We start from the raw sequence: 15,567 nt of genomic DNA on the forward strand, positions 1-15,567 counted from the left end.
AAAGAGATTCACCCAGAGTAGCTCAGATCTAGAACCAGAACCAAGTCTGATTCTAACCACCAGGTCAGTGCTGTTTCCATTCCACCAAGCCACCTCTCATTTAGGGCATGGAGCTCAGAATTTAATCTTGTTACTCCAACCTTGCAAAGAAGTAAAATCAGTGAAGTTTCCACGACAAACTTCCACTAGGTTCTTTTTCCTCCACCCCAGGGAGAGAAATTTCTTTCCTTGCTATTCCTCTCCTCCTTCAAGTGCAGATCAGGACCTCATTGCCTCAAAGCAAACAACTCCCAGGAACACCCAGCAACTTACTTTGATTGCTGGGGTCGGTCACTGGGACACATCCAACGGCTAGAGCTGTTGCTGAACACGGTGTCAGTCATGGTAGAAGCCCAGTGTTCCTGGAAAACAACAGCCCAGAAAGGACATCATGCAAACAGTCATTCAATCACCCTTTATTTCTCAGGCCCCTGGTCTATGCCAAGCACTCTGGGGGATACAGAGAAGAAATGGAACTTCATCCAGCTTCTCTGTTTTCCAGATGGGGACTTTCAGGCCCCAAGAGGGAAACTGTTACAGCTCCCTTGTGGCAGAAATGGATCAGAGGGAAGAACTTCCTCCCTTTAATCTGTGTTCGTCCCATTCATTGTTGATGCAAGACCACATATCCAGGAGGGAGGGTCAGAGCTCTTAACTCCAATCCAGGGTCTTTCTACTAGAGGAAGTCATCTGACTCATGTACTAGTTAACTTGGACTTGGTCAGGTCAAAAAGAAAACAAACCCATGTCTCAGAGTTTTGAGGTCCCAAATGCCAGAGTCACCCCTGGCTTGCTTTCTTTTTAATACTCTACACCCAAGCCATCAGAAAGTCATGTTGGCTTCACTGTCATAATAGATCCAGAATCTTCCCAATGTTCTGTGCCTAAATTGCTACTATGCTGATCCAAACCACTACTATCCCGGCCTGGCTTACTACAGGAGCCTCTTCACCGGTCTCTCTGCTTCTGCCCTTGGCCCACTTCAGTCCATGCTCTACACAGTGACTAGGGAGATCATCACAAAGTTAAATCACAGCTTGTGAAAACAGCACCATCACGGTTAGAATCTCCCTGCTAAAATGTAAGCCTCTTGCAGAACTCTTTGTTTTGTTCTCTGCTTAATGTCCAGTACCCAGTATAGCGCCTGGCACATAGAAGGCACTTAATAAATATTTGTTGAATGCATGAATGAGTCTCCATCAACACTAAGTTTAGCTGAACTCAGCCAAGCTTATGTCCTTTCTGAATTTCCCCTCCTTCCCCCTCCCCTGGGTCTAAGCAAAGAATAAGGGGAAAGAGGGACTTCCCTGATGGTCCCGTGGTAAAGAATCCGCCTTGCAATGCAGGGGACGTGGGTTCGATCCCTGGTCAGAGAACTAAGATCCCACATGCCGTGGGGCAACTAAGCCCACGCGCCACAACTACTGAGCTCATGCGTCTCAACTAGAGAACCTGCGTGCCGCAAGCTACAGAGCCCACGCGCCCTGGAGCCTGAGCACCACAACCAGAGAAGAGAAAACTCGCCATCACAGCTAGACAGAAGCCCGTGCACCACGATGAAGAGCCCGCACGGTGCAACAAAAGATCCCGCATGCCGCAACTAAGACCCAACACAGACAAAAATAATAATAATAAGATAAATAAATAATAAATAAATCTCTAAAAAGAATAAGGGGAAAGAGACCATGGAGATCACATTGAATTTATTTTTTTAAAAAGCCTTAGAAGGTAGGTTACTGTGTCCAGTGGGTTCTGATTTCCCTGAAGGTCTTGGTACAACACAGTCTTTTTTCCTAGGAAGCTGAATAGATGAGCAGTTGGGAGGTGAACAAGGAGAGAACTCTCTTTCCTATTCTACAGCCAGTGCAATTATTAAATCTTCGTGTGGGTGAAGCCAGGGATCGGGGGGCTGATGCTTGGACACAGGGAAGGAAAGGCCCCTTAGAGAAAAGCCATTTCATCTGCTCCCAGGTGTTAACATAATCTTCCCAGATTAATATGATCATTTGTTTCCACTTTGAAAACAGAAAGAAAGGAGAGATGACTCCTGCTGTGAAGGAAATCTGCTGAAAAGAACCTTAACGTCTCATTATTGCCTGTGCCAAGAGCTGAATGAGGCTGCCCTGGGCCCCCTGGGAACCCCTGGCCCCTGCTGGTACCGAGAGCTTCAGTTCCCGGTAATGAGCGTCCTCAGCTGCCCTTGGTCTGGACAGCGAACTTTCATTTGATTGCCTCGCCTCCTGCTTTGAGGCAGAGAGGCAGCACTGACCTTGGAGGATCCCAGGAGGTGGGGCGGGGGGAGAGCTGGGACAAGGAATACACTGTCCCCTCCCAGGAACTCTGATCTCCAAATTCTGTTGCTCTCAAGGCAGAACGTGGCTTGCCCACCCTCTCCTGCATTCAGCCAGGCATACCGGGAGCTCATTTCCTATTAAAATTCTGCCTGCAAAGTCCAAACTCACTGGCTGGCCGCCCCATGGAAACCATCCAGCTCTGTCCCTCCAGGCCAGAAGCCACCCTGGACAGCATTGGTTATTTCAGTTTTGCCACCCAGGCCTCTCAGAGTGTAATATCCCAGGATGGGCTCATTGCCCCGGTCAAGCAGCCTGGGCCTGGAGAGGGAAGCCTGAGTAACCAAGGCTATTTGAACAACTGGAGTAACAGCCCAGAGAAAGAAGGTCATGGGTCCACATCTCAGCTGGGGGTGGAGATGCAGGTGGAGGTGAGTGGGTATAGCAGAAATTGTTGATGCCCTTTACAGGTGGTGCTCCCACCCCAACCCCAGCCTCTAGGAGTGTTAGCAACTAGGGGCTTATGGTAGCCCCATTTTACAGAGCATTGCCCTCAGCCAAAGAGAGCAGCTGCCTTGTCCAGAGATATCTAAGAAGCTACCCCCACCCCAGGGAGCAGCCCAGGGCCATGACTAACTGACAGGGGGACCCTCTTACACTGTTGATAGGAATATAAATTGGTGCAGCTACTATGGAAAACAGTATGGAGGTTCCTCAAAAAAACTAAAAATAGAGCTACCATATGATCCAGCAATTCTACTCCTGGGCATATATCCGGACAAAACTCTAATTTGAAAAGATACATACACCCAAGTGTTCACAGCAGCACTACTTACAATAGCCAAGACATGGAAACAGCCTAAGTGTCCATTGACAGATGAATGGATAAAGAAGATGTGGTATATATATACAATGGAATTATCACTCGGTCATAAGAAAGAATGAAATAATGCCATTTGCAGCATCATGGATGGACCTAGAGATTATCATACTAAGCGAATAAGTCAGAAAGAGAAAGAGAAATACCATATGATATCATTTATATGTGGAATCTAAAATATGACACAAATGAACATATCTAAGGAACAAAAATGGACTCGCAGAGAACAGATTTGTGGTTGCCAAGGGGGAGCGGGGTGGGGGAGGGAAGTATTGGGAGTTTGGGATTAGCAGATGCAAACTATTATATATAGAACTGGATAAACAACAAGGTCCTACTGTATAGCACAGGGAACTATATTCAATATCCTGTGATAAGCCATAATGGAAAAGAATATGAAAATACATATATATGTATAAGTGAGTCACTTTACAGCAGAAATTAACAAAACATTGCAAATCAACTGTACTTCAATAAAATTTTTTTAAAAACCTGTCTCAGGTTCTGCTTCCAGAGAACCTGACTTCATGTGAAAGCAGAGGGGAGAATCTTAGGAAAGCGGGGCTCTGGTCCCAGAGCTCATTATGTCACCCCAGGCAAGCTGCTTAACCATTTCCAATCAGACAGAGCTGGATCCTAACATATCCCCTGCCTGCCTGCAAATAATACTCCATGAAGTCCAGCCAAGATCTCAAGTTTAAGGGTGAGTTAACAGAAACGGAGGAAGTCCAATGGTGAGCCCCTGACAGTTTTAGATCATCCCATCTTTCTCATTGCCCACTACAGAGAAAGCATCACCATAATGGACAGGAAGCCAGGGAGGACCAGCAGAGGGAAACCAACCATTGATCCCAGGAGCTGAGGTAGAGGTGTGTGTGTGAGATAAATGTGTGTTCCAGCCCTCGGACCGCAGCAGAATCTTGGGGTCATTGAGATGATGAGTTTAAGCACCTCCACGGTCCCTGATGCACAGTAAGCACTTGTAGAGTGGTAACTCCCTTTTCCTACTTCTCCTAGATCATAGTTTATCCGACAGTAAGGACTAACATTTCTTGGGCATCTACTATGTGACAAATTCCATAGCTTCATTAAATAATGAAACTTTTATCCTTACAGTCCTTAAGCCTTTATCCTTATAGTCTTACTCCTAAGTAAGTGGTGTTATCCTCATTTTACAGGCGAGAAAGCTGAGACCCAGAGTGGTTAAGCCACCTGCTCAAAATCACACAGCTACCAAGTAGCAGAGCCAGTCCTTGAACTCTGTCTCCAAAGCCCAGGTGCTTACGCACCACTGTGTTCACACCTGTAGGACACTCCTCCCTGGACTTCAGGTTGTTGGGTTCTGACAAGTGTTTGATGGCCATTGGCTCCTGGCTGCATTCCCACCTCAGCCTCAGCAACGAACAGAGACCTGCCCACCCAGACCCCTGCCTGGAGACTCTGAGAGATCACATGCTTCGGCTCCACCAGAGTCAAAGCCCTGGCTTAAATCTAGTGCTGCAGCTGCAAGTTCAGAAAGCATAAAATAATTGCCTCCGCTGGAAGCCAGAGGCTCAGGTCTTTCCTGGGCACAGGGTCCCCCACAGCCTGGGTGTGAGCCCCAAGGAACAGTCTGCTTTTAGGAATGAAAGCAACAACAGCAACAATCGCTAGTTCAAATATCAAGGGCTTGGTACCTGCTAAGTGCCTTTCAGGTTTTATCTAATTTAATCCTCACAGTAGCCTTAGAAGGTAGATGTTCTTCTTATTCCATTTCACAGATGAGTAACTGAGTCACAGAGAGTTTAAGTGGGCTTCCCAATGACCTGCTTTAGTCAATGAAGCAATCTAAATGCCGAATAATAAGCAATGGCTAGCTGGATGGTGCTGCATCTGTACGGTGGAGGACTGCACAGCTGTAAAGAATAATGAGATTCTTTATGACAGATATGGACTGATCACCAAGATTAACTGTCTAGTGGAAAGGCCAAGATGTAGAACAATATTCCAGAACAACATCATCTGTGTGTACAAGGGCAAGTAGGATATGTGCATGTGATTTTGGGTTGTATCTGCATAAAGTATCTCTGCAAAGAACACACAAGAAATGGACAACATTGTTTGCCTCTATGCAGGGAAACTGGGAGGCTGGGACTGAAATGGGAAGAATTTTCACATGATACCCCTTGGTATTTGCAACCATGTGGATATGTTGGCTATTCAAAAATAAATGACTTATTTAAAAGATAAATAATAAAGTGCTTCAATGGCTGTCCATTGCATATAAGATTTAAGACTCTCCGTGACCTCAAACAGCTGTCATGTCCAGACACTCTGGCTTCTCCAGCTGCCAGGCTTTTGCCTCTGCTGTTTCTCTGAATTGATAGCATCTTTCTCTCACTCTCTCATGGCTGGTTTCTGCTCACGCTCTGCTGGTCTCTGCTCAAACGTCACCTCCTCCAAGAAGCCTTCCCTGACTATACTCTCTAAGTCACCTCCTCTTACCCCTTACTCTCACTGCATCCTGTTTGTTTCCTTTATAATAGTTACTGTGATTTGAAATTATTATTATTTTTTACTTATTCGCTGTTTGTCTCCCCACCTATTCTGTAAGGTCCATGAGAGCAGGGCCCGGGTCTGTATTTGTTCAACAGTTGTAACTCCAGTGCATGCAGGGCTAGCTTCACGGGCCTGCGACCTATACAGGTGCACAGGCCCCCATGAATAGAAGGACCCTAAGCTTAGAAGGACCCTGTACTTAGATAGGCCCACACTTGGCTTAATGCTCTGCTGTCATCATCTTGAAATTCTTCATAATATTTGAACAAGGGGCCCTGCATTTTTCACTTTGCAGCCAGTCCTGAGTGTGGTGTATAGTAGATGCTCAATAAATCTTCACACAAGTCACAGAGCTCCATGAGTGCAGTGGGCACTCAATAAATCTGCATGTTAAGTGACAGAGCCAGGCCTTGTTCCAGATCTTCTCACCTCCAGAGCTTGGTACTAATCTTTACGCCGCCTGCATCTTAAAATAACACGAAGACCCTGTCCCAAGCCCAGAAAAGCCAGATTCCAGAACCCTGCCTTTCTCCCTCTACATTTTGTTCTACCTTCTTCTCCCCTGACTCCCTTTAGCACAGTTTGTTAAGGAACGGTGCCTCCATCCCCCAGAACCTCCAAGGTCTTCTGCTGGTTTTAGTCGAACTGAAAAAACAACCCTGAAAGTCCATGTAGCTTCAGAGCCACAGCAGATGTCTAAGAGTGACACGGTGGGCCTGGGCTGGGCTGGCAGGGGCCATACGCGGCACTTCAGGGCCCTGCAAGGAACCAGTGTGAGCTGCAGCTGTCTCCGTAGAGTTCAATGCCACAGTCAGCCTCCCAGCCCCACAGCGTTGGAATTAAACCAGATGCTTCGCAGCAGAACCTGCAGCCATCAGCTCAGATGGTGCCCTGTCAGTTCCGTCCCTCTGTCTTTTTTCCTGCCCCTTCCCTCTTCTCCTGGGTCCAGCCTATCTCTGCTCAATTAAGAACCTGGAAAAGAAGATGTGGCACATATATACAATGGAATATTACTCAGCCATAAAAAGAAATGAAATTAAGTTATTTGTAGTGAGGTGGATGGACCTAGAGTCTGTCATACAGAGTGAAGTCAGTCAGAAAGAGAAAAACACATACTGTATGCTAACACATATATATGGAATCTAAGGGAAAAAAAAAAAAAAGGTCATGAAGAACCCAGGGGTAAGACGGGAATAAAGACACAGACCTACTAGAGAATGGACTTGAGGATATGGGGAGGGGGAAGGGTAAGCTGTGACAGAGCGAGAGAATGGCATGGACATATATACACTACCAAACGTAAAATAGATAGCTAGTGGGAAGCAGCCGCATGGCACAGGGAGATCAGCTTGGTGCTTTGTGACCACCTAGAGGGGTGGGATAGGGAGGGTGGGAGGGAGGGAGATGCAAGAGGGAAGAGATATGGGAACATATGTATATGTATAACTGATTCACTTTGTTATAAAGCAGAAAGTAACACACCATTGTAAAGCAATTATACTCCAATAAAGATGTCCAAAAAAAAAAAAAAAGAACCTGGAAAAAAATCACCTGGACTGTCTGACGGCGTGAGAAATGCAACTTACACCAAGGGCTCCAAACAAGGGTGGAGTGGGGTTGGGGGGCCTCCACGAACAGCATCCAGGCTGAAACTATGTTTTTGTTTGGCCCAAGCAGCATTTTTTAAAAGGAAAATTAAGCCAATATTTTAAAAGCACGGGATTTAATTAAAAATACATTTTAACAGCTTCTCTTGAGAAATGGGAAGAATAAAAAAAATATTTATAGAACATCTATTACTATGTGCCAGACACTGTTCTAGACACTGGGGATACAGCATTAAAACAAATAAAAAAGGAAAATCATTGTCCTCATGGAGCTTACCTTCTAGTGGGGAAACAGTAAGTCAAATGTAAAGCATGTTAGCTGGTGATGAGTGCTTTAGAGAAAAACAGGGAAGGAGGATCGGTGATAGAGAGGGAAGTTTGATTTTAAGTAGGTGGTCAAGGAATTCCCTGGTGGTCCAGTGGTTAGGACTCGGAGCTCTCACCGCCAGGGGACAGGGTTCAATCCCTGGTTGGGGAACTAAGATCCCGTAAGCTGCAAGGCTCGGCAGACACAAAACAAAACAAAACAAACAAACAAAAAAGCTGGTCGTGGTCAGATGGGGGCTCACTGAGAAATGATATTTGAGCAAAGACCTGACTGAAGTGGGTTAACGGACTGAGCCACGTGGATATCTGAGGCAGAGCAATTCTAAGTTGCAGGGGAAAGCAAGTGCAAAGGCTCCGGGGTGAGTATGTGCTTGGTTAGTTGGAGAAATGACAAGCAGTGCAGAGTGGCTGGAGTAGAGTGAGCAAGGGGGAGGTAAGTGGGAGCCAAAGCAGCAGTGGGGGTGGTAAGGGACATGAGATCATTAGGACCATTTAAGCTTCTACTCTGAGTGATGCAGGAGCCACAGAAGGGCTTTGAGAAGTGAACTGAATGTATTCTATTCTGCCTCAACCATGCATCAAGCTTTGACCACTTGCCAGGCACTAAGGGTTCCTATACACATTTGCCATGGCAAGAACACTTGGCTCAGCAAAGAGAAAGATGGTGGTCTCCTGCCTTGCCTACTACTGATAGAGCTGAGTGCCCCTCCACACGCCTGCAAGCCTTGCCATTCCAGCATCCTCTCTCAGAGCCCCAGCATCCCTTACAGGTCCAGCTACATCCAGAGGGTGCAGGCTGCTGCTAGCTTCTCTTTGCTCCTAGAGCCAGATGGGACATCCCCAGCCTCCCCTGAACCAGGCCAAAGCTAGAATGACAAGGCTTGACTCCTTCCATGCTGAGGTGGCAGGCATCCAAGACAAGGACAGAGACAGGCCTGAGAGATGCTCGAGATGAAGGCACCTCTGTGCTCCTGGCCTTGCAACAGAGCAAATTTACTGTCACCTCCCTATGGGTCTCCCATCACCATATAGCAATAACAGATGGTTCCTGCCATGAGCCTTCAAGAAATCCCATAGGACAGTCCCCATCTTATGGGTTTTTAAGGCAGGCACAGAGCTCATCCTGTACTGCTCTGCAATTTTGGCAGTTTACAGAGGCCACGTTTGAGGGGCGGGGGCCCATCATAAACTGGCCAGGCCCAGCCAACATACAAGCTGACCACAGATGTGAACAAGCCCAGCCAAGATCATCCAAGTCCATCCAAGTCCGGCCTAGACCAGAAGAACTGCCCAGCTGAACTTAACCCAGTCACTGACTTAAACAATCTTGAGATAAATAAATGGCTGATGAGACTTCCCTGGCAGTCCAGTGGTTAAGACTTCACCTTCCAATGCAGGGGGTGCGGGTTTGATCCCTGGTCGGGGAGCTAAGATCCCACATGCCTCGTAGCCAAAAAACCAAAACATAAAACAGAAGCAATGTTGTAACAAATTCAATAGAGACTTTAAAAATGGTCCACATCAAAAAAAGAAAAAAAAAAGGCTGTTGTTCTAAACCACTAATCTGTGGGGTGCTTTGTTTGTTATGCAGCAAAAGCTGGCTGATAGTACAGCCCATTGTTGTAGAACAATTACTGGCCTTGGACCCAGAGTCCTGGGATCCAACCTTAGCTCCACTATTCATTTCCTGGCACATCACTTAGTCATTCTGGGCCTCAGTTTTTGCATCTGTAAAATGAGGACATAAAAATTCCCATCTTTGTCATGCCAACTTCAAAGGGTTGTTGGGAAGAGCTGAAGGGTTAACACATGTGCAGGGGCCTGGTAATATAAAATGCTTTTTAAGTATTATGCAAGGAGGTCACTGCTAGTGTTGTTTTTTGTTTTTGGGGTTTTTTTTTTTTTGCGGTATGCAGGCCTCTCACTGTTGTGGCCTCTCCCGTTGCGGAGCACAGGCTCCGGACGCGCAGGCTCAGCGGCCACGGTTCACAGGCCCAGCCGCTCTGCGACATGTGGGATTTTCCCAGACCAGGGCACGAACCCGGGGTCCCCTGCATCGGCAGGCGGACTCTCAACCACTGCGCCACCAGGGAAGCCCTGTTAGTGTTATTTGAGGGTGGGGCTGGGGAGGAAGACAAATGTCTAAGTTCCAGGTGTTTGTTTAGGCCTGAGTGAGACACTGCAGTGGACACCTGGGGTAGATATTTCTTGTTTTTTGCCTGTCCAGCACTTACCCCTTCTTTTTTTGAGTAACAGCACCCCAATTTTCCTTTGGGAAACCATCCCTCTCTCAGTATCAATCTGTGTGGCTCAGATGAGGGGGCACCCAAACCTGGTCCCTAGAGGTGGGCCAATGATCCACCTCTGATCAATCAGTGTATGATGCCCCATGGGTTCAGGGATAGGCACATGTCCCAGTCTGGACCAATGAAGGCATGCCCTAAGATTTTTGCTGGGACTATATGGAAAGAAGCACACTTTTTCCACTGGGATTGCTAAACTGGTAGAACAGAAGCCTGGAGCTGCTACTGGTCACTTTTGCCACCAAATGGCAAAGGTCTGTGAAGGGATGAAAGTAGAGCTGAGAGATGGAGAGGGACTGATTCCTGATGACAATGCTGGATCCAGCCACACCTGAATCAATCCTGGTCTTTTTGGTACCATGTGTTGAACATACGAGCCAATATGTTCCTATTTTTTCTCCTGAAGTCAAATTTGAATTGAATTTCTGCCATTGCAACGCTCCTAAGCTCTATGTGTCTTCATAGACCAGCTACCTTGAAGCAAACAGGAATCTCAAAGGCAACCAGAACTGGCTGAGGTATGGAAAAAAAAACACACCTGCCTTCAGCCACCCCCAGAATCCCCACCTCCTTTACCTCAGAGACACTGCCACTGAAGCTGAGGTAGTGCAGGAGGACAAGAAACATTTGTAAAGCATCCTCACCAAGGTCTGCTGAGACCCTGCACTGACAATTAAAATTCAGTGAAAATAAACAGCACTAATTAAAAGCAAAACTAAGTACTTAATAAGACAAATGAGGTGGCAGTATTCAAAGTTGGGATGAGAGAGCTGGCATTAATTAAAAACAAAGAATAGGGCTTCCCTGGTGGCACAGTGGTTGAGAGTCTGCCTGCCGATGCAGGGGATGCGGGTTCGTGCCCCGGTCCGGGAGGATCCCACATGCCGCGGAGCGGCTGGGCCCGTGAGCCATGGCCGCCGAGCCTGCGCGTCCGGAGCCTGTGCTCCGCAACGGGCGAGGCCACAGCAGTGTGAGGCCTGCGTACCGCAAAAAAAAAACAACAACAAAAAAAACAAAGAATAATTTCTTCCGTCCTCTAAAAGGACCATATTGTGAGAGAGAGAGAGAGAGAGAGAGAGAGAGAGAGAGAGAGAGAGAGAGAGAGTGTGTGTGTGTGTGTGTGTGTGTGTGTAGAAAAGATTTATATTTATTAATGTACAAAATGCCATGGGAGCAGATTATGGGATTGGCTCTGCCTGGGGGTGGGGGTGGGGGTGGGGGGGGGGTGGGTGTTCCCAAAAAGGGGAAAATTGGGGCTGGTCCCTGAAGGATGAGCTGGGGTGTGCAAGACATGAAGGATGGAGGAAAGGATGAGGGAACTGAGTGAGCAAAGGCTCAGAGGCTTCAATGGATGTGGAATATTTAGGGAATGGAGAAATTCATGAGGATGGAGCCTGGGGTGATTGCAGGGCTGAGAAGAGTGGAAAACAGGATGGAAAAGAGTGGATGGGTCCCAGCGATGAACCCCTGTTTCTGTGGGTTTCAACGATGATCGTGAATAGTGTCTCCAGCACTCTCCACCCAGACAACCACTGCTTCCCCATTTAAAGACCCAGAGGCTAAGACAACATATTCTTAGCAGACCATTCAGCTAGGCAACTTAGGGTATGGATTTGGAAGCCAAGTCCATTCTGCCATTTATGAGCCCAACAAGTGAATTCACCTTCCTGAGCCTCAGTTTCATCATCTGTAGAGTGGGGACAATAATAGGACCTATCTCAAAAGAGAACTGTGAGGATTAAATGAGATGATATACGTGAAGTCCTTGGTCTGGGGCCAAGTGGGAGCTATTATTAATTTATGTTATTATTATTATTATTATTATTATTTTTTTTTTTTTGCGGTACGTGGGCCTCTCACTGTTGTGGCCTTTCCCATTGCGGAGCACAGGCTCCGGATGCGCAGGCCCAGCGGCCATGGCTCACGGGCCCAGCTGCTCCGCGGCATGTGGGATCTTCGCGGACCGGGGCACGAACCCGCGTCCCCTGCATCGGCAGGCGGACTCTCAACCACTGCGCCACCAGGGAAGCCCTTATGTTATTATTAATAATAATCTCAGGTATGTTTTCTTAAAGAGATGGGAACCCAACTTCGGCACTAGAGGGAAATGCTTCAGGATTCTTGAAGCCAGATTAAGTACATGAAGCATGATAATGATGAATGACAGAAATAAAAACAACAACAAAACATATTCTGTTATTATGATAATGACAATATAATTGTACTAAAGCAAGGGTCATTTGATAGTGCTATGGTTGTCATTAGTGTTGATAACTAAATATTTCTGGTTTTCCACCATGTAATAGGATTGCCCTTCCCTCCCCATGGAAAGCTGGGAGTGGTCACATGACCTGTTTGGCCAATAAAAGTTTCCAGGTGGAAACTCTAAAGCTGGTGCCCACTTTAGCACTTCCCCTTTTTCCTGTCTTGACAATCATGGATGAATGAAGATGAAGCCCCATCCCCCCTCAGTCTGGGTCCCTATGTGAAGACAAATGCAGAGCAGACACCCCCTGCTAACCCACCATAACCAGGGAGCATGAGTGAGAAACAAATCTCTGTTGTTTCAGTCCCTGAAACTTTGAGGATTGTTTGTTACCACAGCACAACCTAACCCATCCTGTCTGTGCTCATTAGGCGCCAGAAACTGCACTAAGTGTTTCACGTGCAACATCTTGTTGAATCTTCATAACCATCCTAGGAAACAGGACCTTTTATTACCCAGTCTGACAGATCAGGAAACTGAAGCCCAGAGAGGTAAGGTCATTTTTCCAAGGACACACAGCGAGTAAGTCACAACAGTGCATGCATTCGAAATGAGTCCACAGTGGAAAACACATGACACACACTGAAGGCAAGGCAGAGCATCTAGAATTGATCTTCCTGGGGAGAATGTCTCTTGCTGGACAGGGGTACCCTCAACATTTCCTTCTTCCCCTGGCTTAAGAATCCCTCTGAGCCCTGAGTCTACAGACCCAAATACTGAAAAAAAAACCGCAAAGGCAGACACTGTTAACAGAACACTCTTCAGGGCTCCCTGCACAGTTCAGCCAATTACCTGATTCCTTGATAAAGTGGAAGCTTGCCTTTGTTGTGTTGCTTATGGAGCTTATCTCTGCTCCAACCACATCATGGTGAGTAAGGAGAAGAGGAAAAGCTCAGGTTTATTTCTGCACTTGAGCACGCATGCACAGACACATGCGGCTCCAAACAGAAAATGTGATTAGACAGGTCTGAGTATTAAAACAAGTCATTTAGCTTAATGGCCTCCAGCTGCCACCCAGGGTCAAGTTGCAGTGACACTCATTCTGATTAAAACTCAGTTGGAACTGACTTATCTGGAGCCCTAACTATCCTCATGCCACAGAGACCACAGGTGTCACCCTGATCCCTCCTCTGCCTCAGGGATGAAATACTCAGGGTAGAGAGGGGCATTTACCCCTTAAAAAAACAGCATCCTCTCATCTGAGGAGTATTTTCACAAATCACAGATGGGAGATGTAGCATTCCCATTTTACAGATAAGGAAACTGAGGCCCTGGCTTGCCAAGGTCACTTGGTAGCAGGTGGAATATCCAAAGATATTCCTGGACCTGGGTCTTATATAAATGAGCCTTCAGACCACCCTATCTTTTTTTAGACTCCCAACCACTGCGCCACCAGGGAAGCCCCTATCTTTTTTTTTTTTAACATCTTTATTGGAGTATAATTGCTTTACAATGGTGTGTTAGTTTCCGCTGTATAACAAAGTGAATCAGCTATACGTATACATATACCCCCATATCCCCTCCCTCTTGCAGGTGGGAGAGAGACACCTGCTATCTTGACTGTTGGTGCAAATAATATAATATTTGGTTAAGCATATGAATTTGCTGGTTTTATATGGCAAATATGGTTTTAAAAAGTGGCATCATCGTGCCAAACTAATAATAAAAATAGCTTTGCTGAGTATCTTCCATTCACTCTCCAGACCTATTCACCCTTCCACCCTACTCTGTGCCCTGGGAGGTTGGCCTGTGTGGACAGCATCAGTGGTTCCCTTACCCTTTGGTTTCTGGTTGGATTTGTCTAATTGGAGGGATTGCAGATGATTGGAGGGAGGAAAGAGCAAGAGGCTGGGGTACTTCTTCCCTGGACCCCTCGTGGTGGTCACCATGGGCTGGCTGTGGCCCTACACTGGAGGTGGTAACTCTTGTCAGAAGGACCTCTTCATACAACCCTTTCTCTTCTGGGTCCATACTGTTCCTTCTCCTGCCTCTCCAGGCCTGGAGATGGTGATGGCTTCCTTTGATGGATGCTGGGGTGTTTCAGCACCCTGGTTTCCCTTGACCTTGTTGGTTCCTTCCCATGACTATAAATAGTCTCTTAATTAAACTCTCTTCATTTACTCCTTTGGGTGTGTGATCAATTTCTGAGTGCTTTCTATATACCAGGCACTGTTCTGGGTACTGAATCACCTAATCCTCACCGTGAGCTAATAAACAATGACTATTCCCTTTTCACAGGTGATACACCTGGAGTACAGAGAGGTTGGGTAGCTTCTCCCAGGTCACACAGCTAGTAAATGATGGGGCCACATTTAGAATCCTGGCAGTGTGGTTCCAGAGCCTGTGCTCTTGACCAACTCACTCTCCTGCCCTGAGGGTCTATAGTTAGCAAAGGCGGGGTAGCACAGAAATTAACATCACAAGGCTTCAGGTGCACAATTTCCATATACCACCTCATTTCATCCTCAACACCAGCCTATGAAGTTATTTCCACTCCTGAGACTCAGAAGGGTGCCTTAATATGCCCAAGGTCCCAGCCAGGAATGGTGGAGCCAACCAGGGTATAAATCCCGGTGTATCTCCCCTTAATACCAACACGCTTGACCACTACTCTGGACAGCCACTCATATAACACAGCTGCCTGGCCAGACCCGGCACCAAAAGGTGAAAGGTACAGTAAGAGAAAGTCTGGCTTAAGGTAAAGAACAGCTCTCTAACCATCAGAGGTATCAAAAGGAGGATATGCTACTTTGAGATGTAATGGGTTCCCATTCACTGGAGGTAATCAAGCACGAACAGAAAAACTACTCATTGGGGCTGTTGTAAAAAGGGCAATATGCTTTACTGAGATGGCCTCTTTCTGCATTTGGAAAGGAATGGTTCAAGCTCACAGACTCTCCTCTCATATGCAGGCAAAGCTCTTCATCTTTGACTTGGTCTGGCTCTCTTATCAAGCAAGCAGAGCCGGTTTCTGGTTGCAACACAGAAAGAATAAGTACTCTGGCCTTAGATGCTCCCTGTCCTGGGAAAATGCATATTTCACTTCATCCTTGGAAGAAGAGGCAATTAGAGCCCAGGGAAGAGCTTTGTCTTCTCACCTCAACACACACACACACACACACACACACACACACACACACACACACACACACACACACACACACACACACACACACACACACACACACACACACACACACACACACACACCCTGCTTCAGCCCCAGGCAATTAGAGCCCAGGGAAGAGCTTTGTCTTCTCACCTCAACACACACACACACACACACACACACACACACACACACACACACACACAC

At 46.8% G+C, this 15,567-nt stretch overlaps 1 protein-coding gene across 4 annotated transcripts in view; it reads right to left on the reverse strand.

The window, feature by feature from the left end:
- The window catches only part of RPH3A (rabphilin 3A), a 282,501-nt gene that overhangs the window by 61,580 nt on the left and 205,354 nt on the right, over positions 1 to 15,567 (reverse strand). For 3 of the 4 annotated variants that reach the window (XM_007468582.1, XM_007468579.1, XM_007468580.1), the window contains one exon: positions 313 to 401. In XM_007468582.1, the coding sequence (XP_007468644.1) occupies positions 313 to 383 (71 nt within the window). In that variant the 5' untranslated portion in view covers positions 384 to 401. Of the gene's footprint in view, positions 1 to 312; positions 402 to 15,567 lie in introns of those variants that run through there. The other variant, XM_007468581.1, reaches the window with a different exon arrangement.

This window comes from Lipotes vexillifer, unplaced genomic scaffold (assembly GCF_000442215.2).
Source record: "Lipotes vexillifer unplaced genomic scaffold, Lipotes_vexillifer_v1.1 scaffold573, whole genome shotgun sequence".
NCBI classification, from domain to species: domain Eukaryota; kingdom Metazoa; phylum Chordata; class Mammalia; order Artiodactyla; family Lipotidae; genus Lipotes; species Lipotes vexillifer.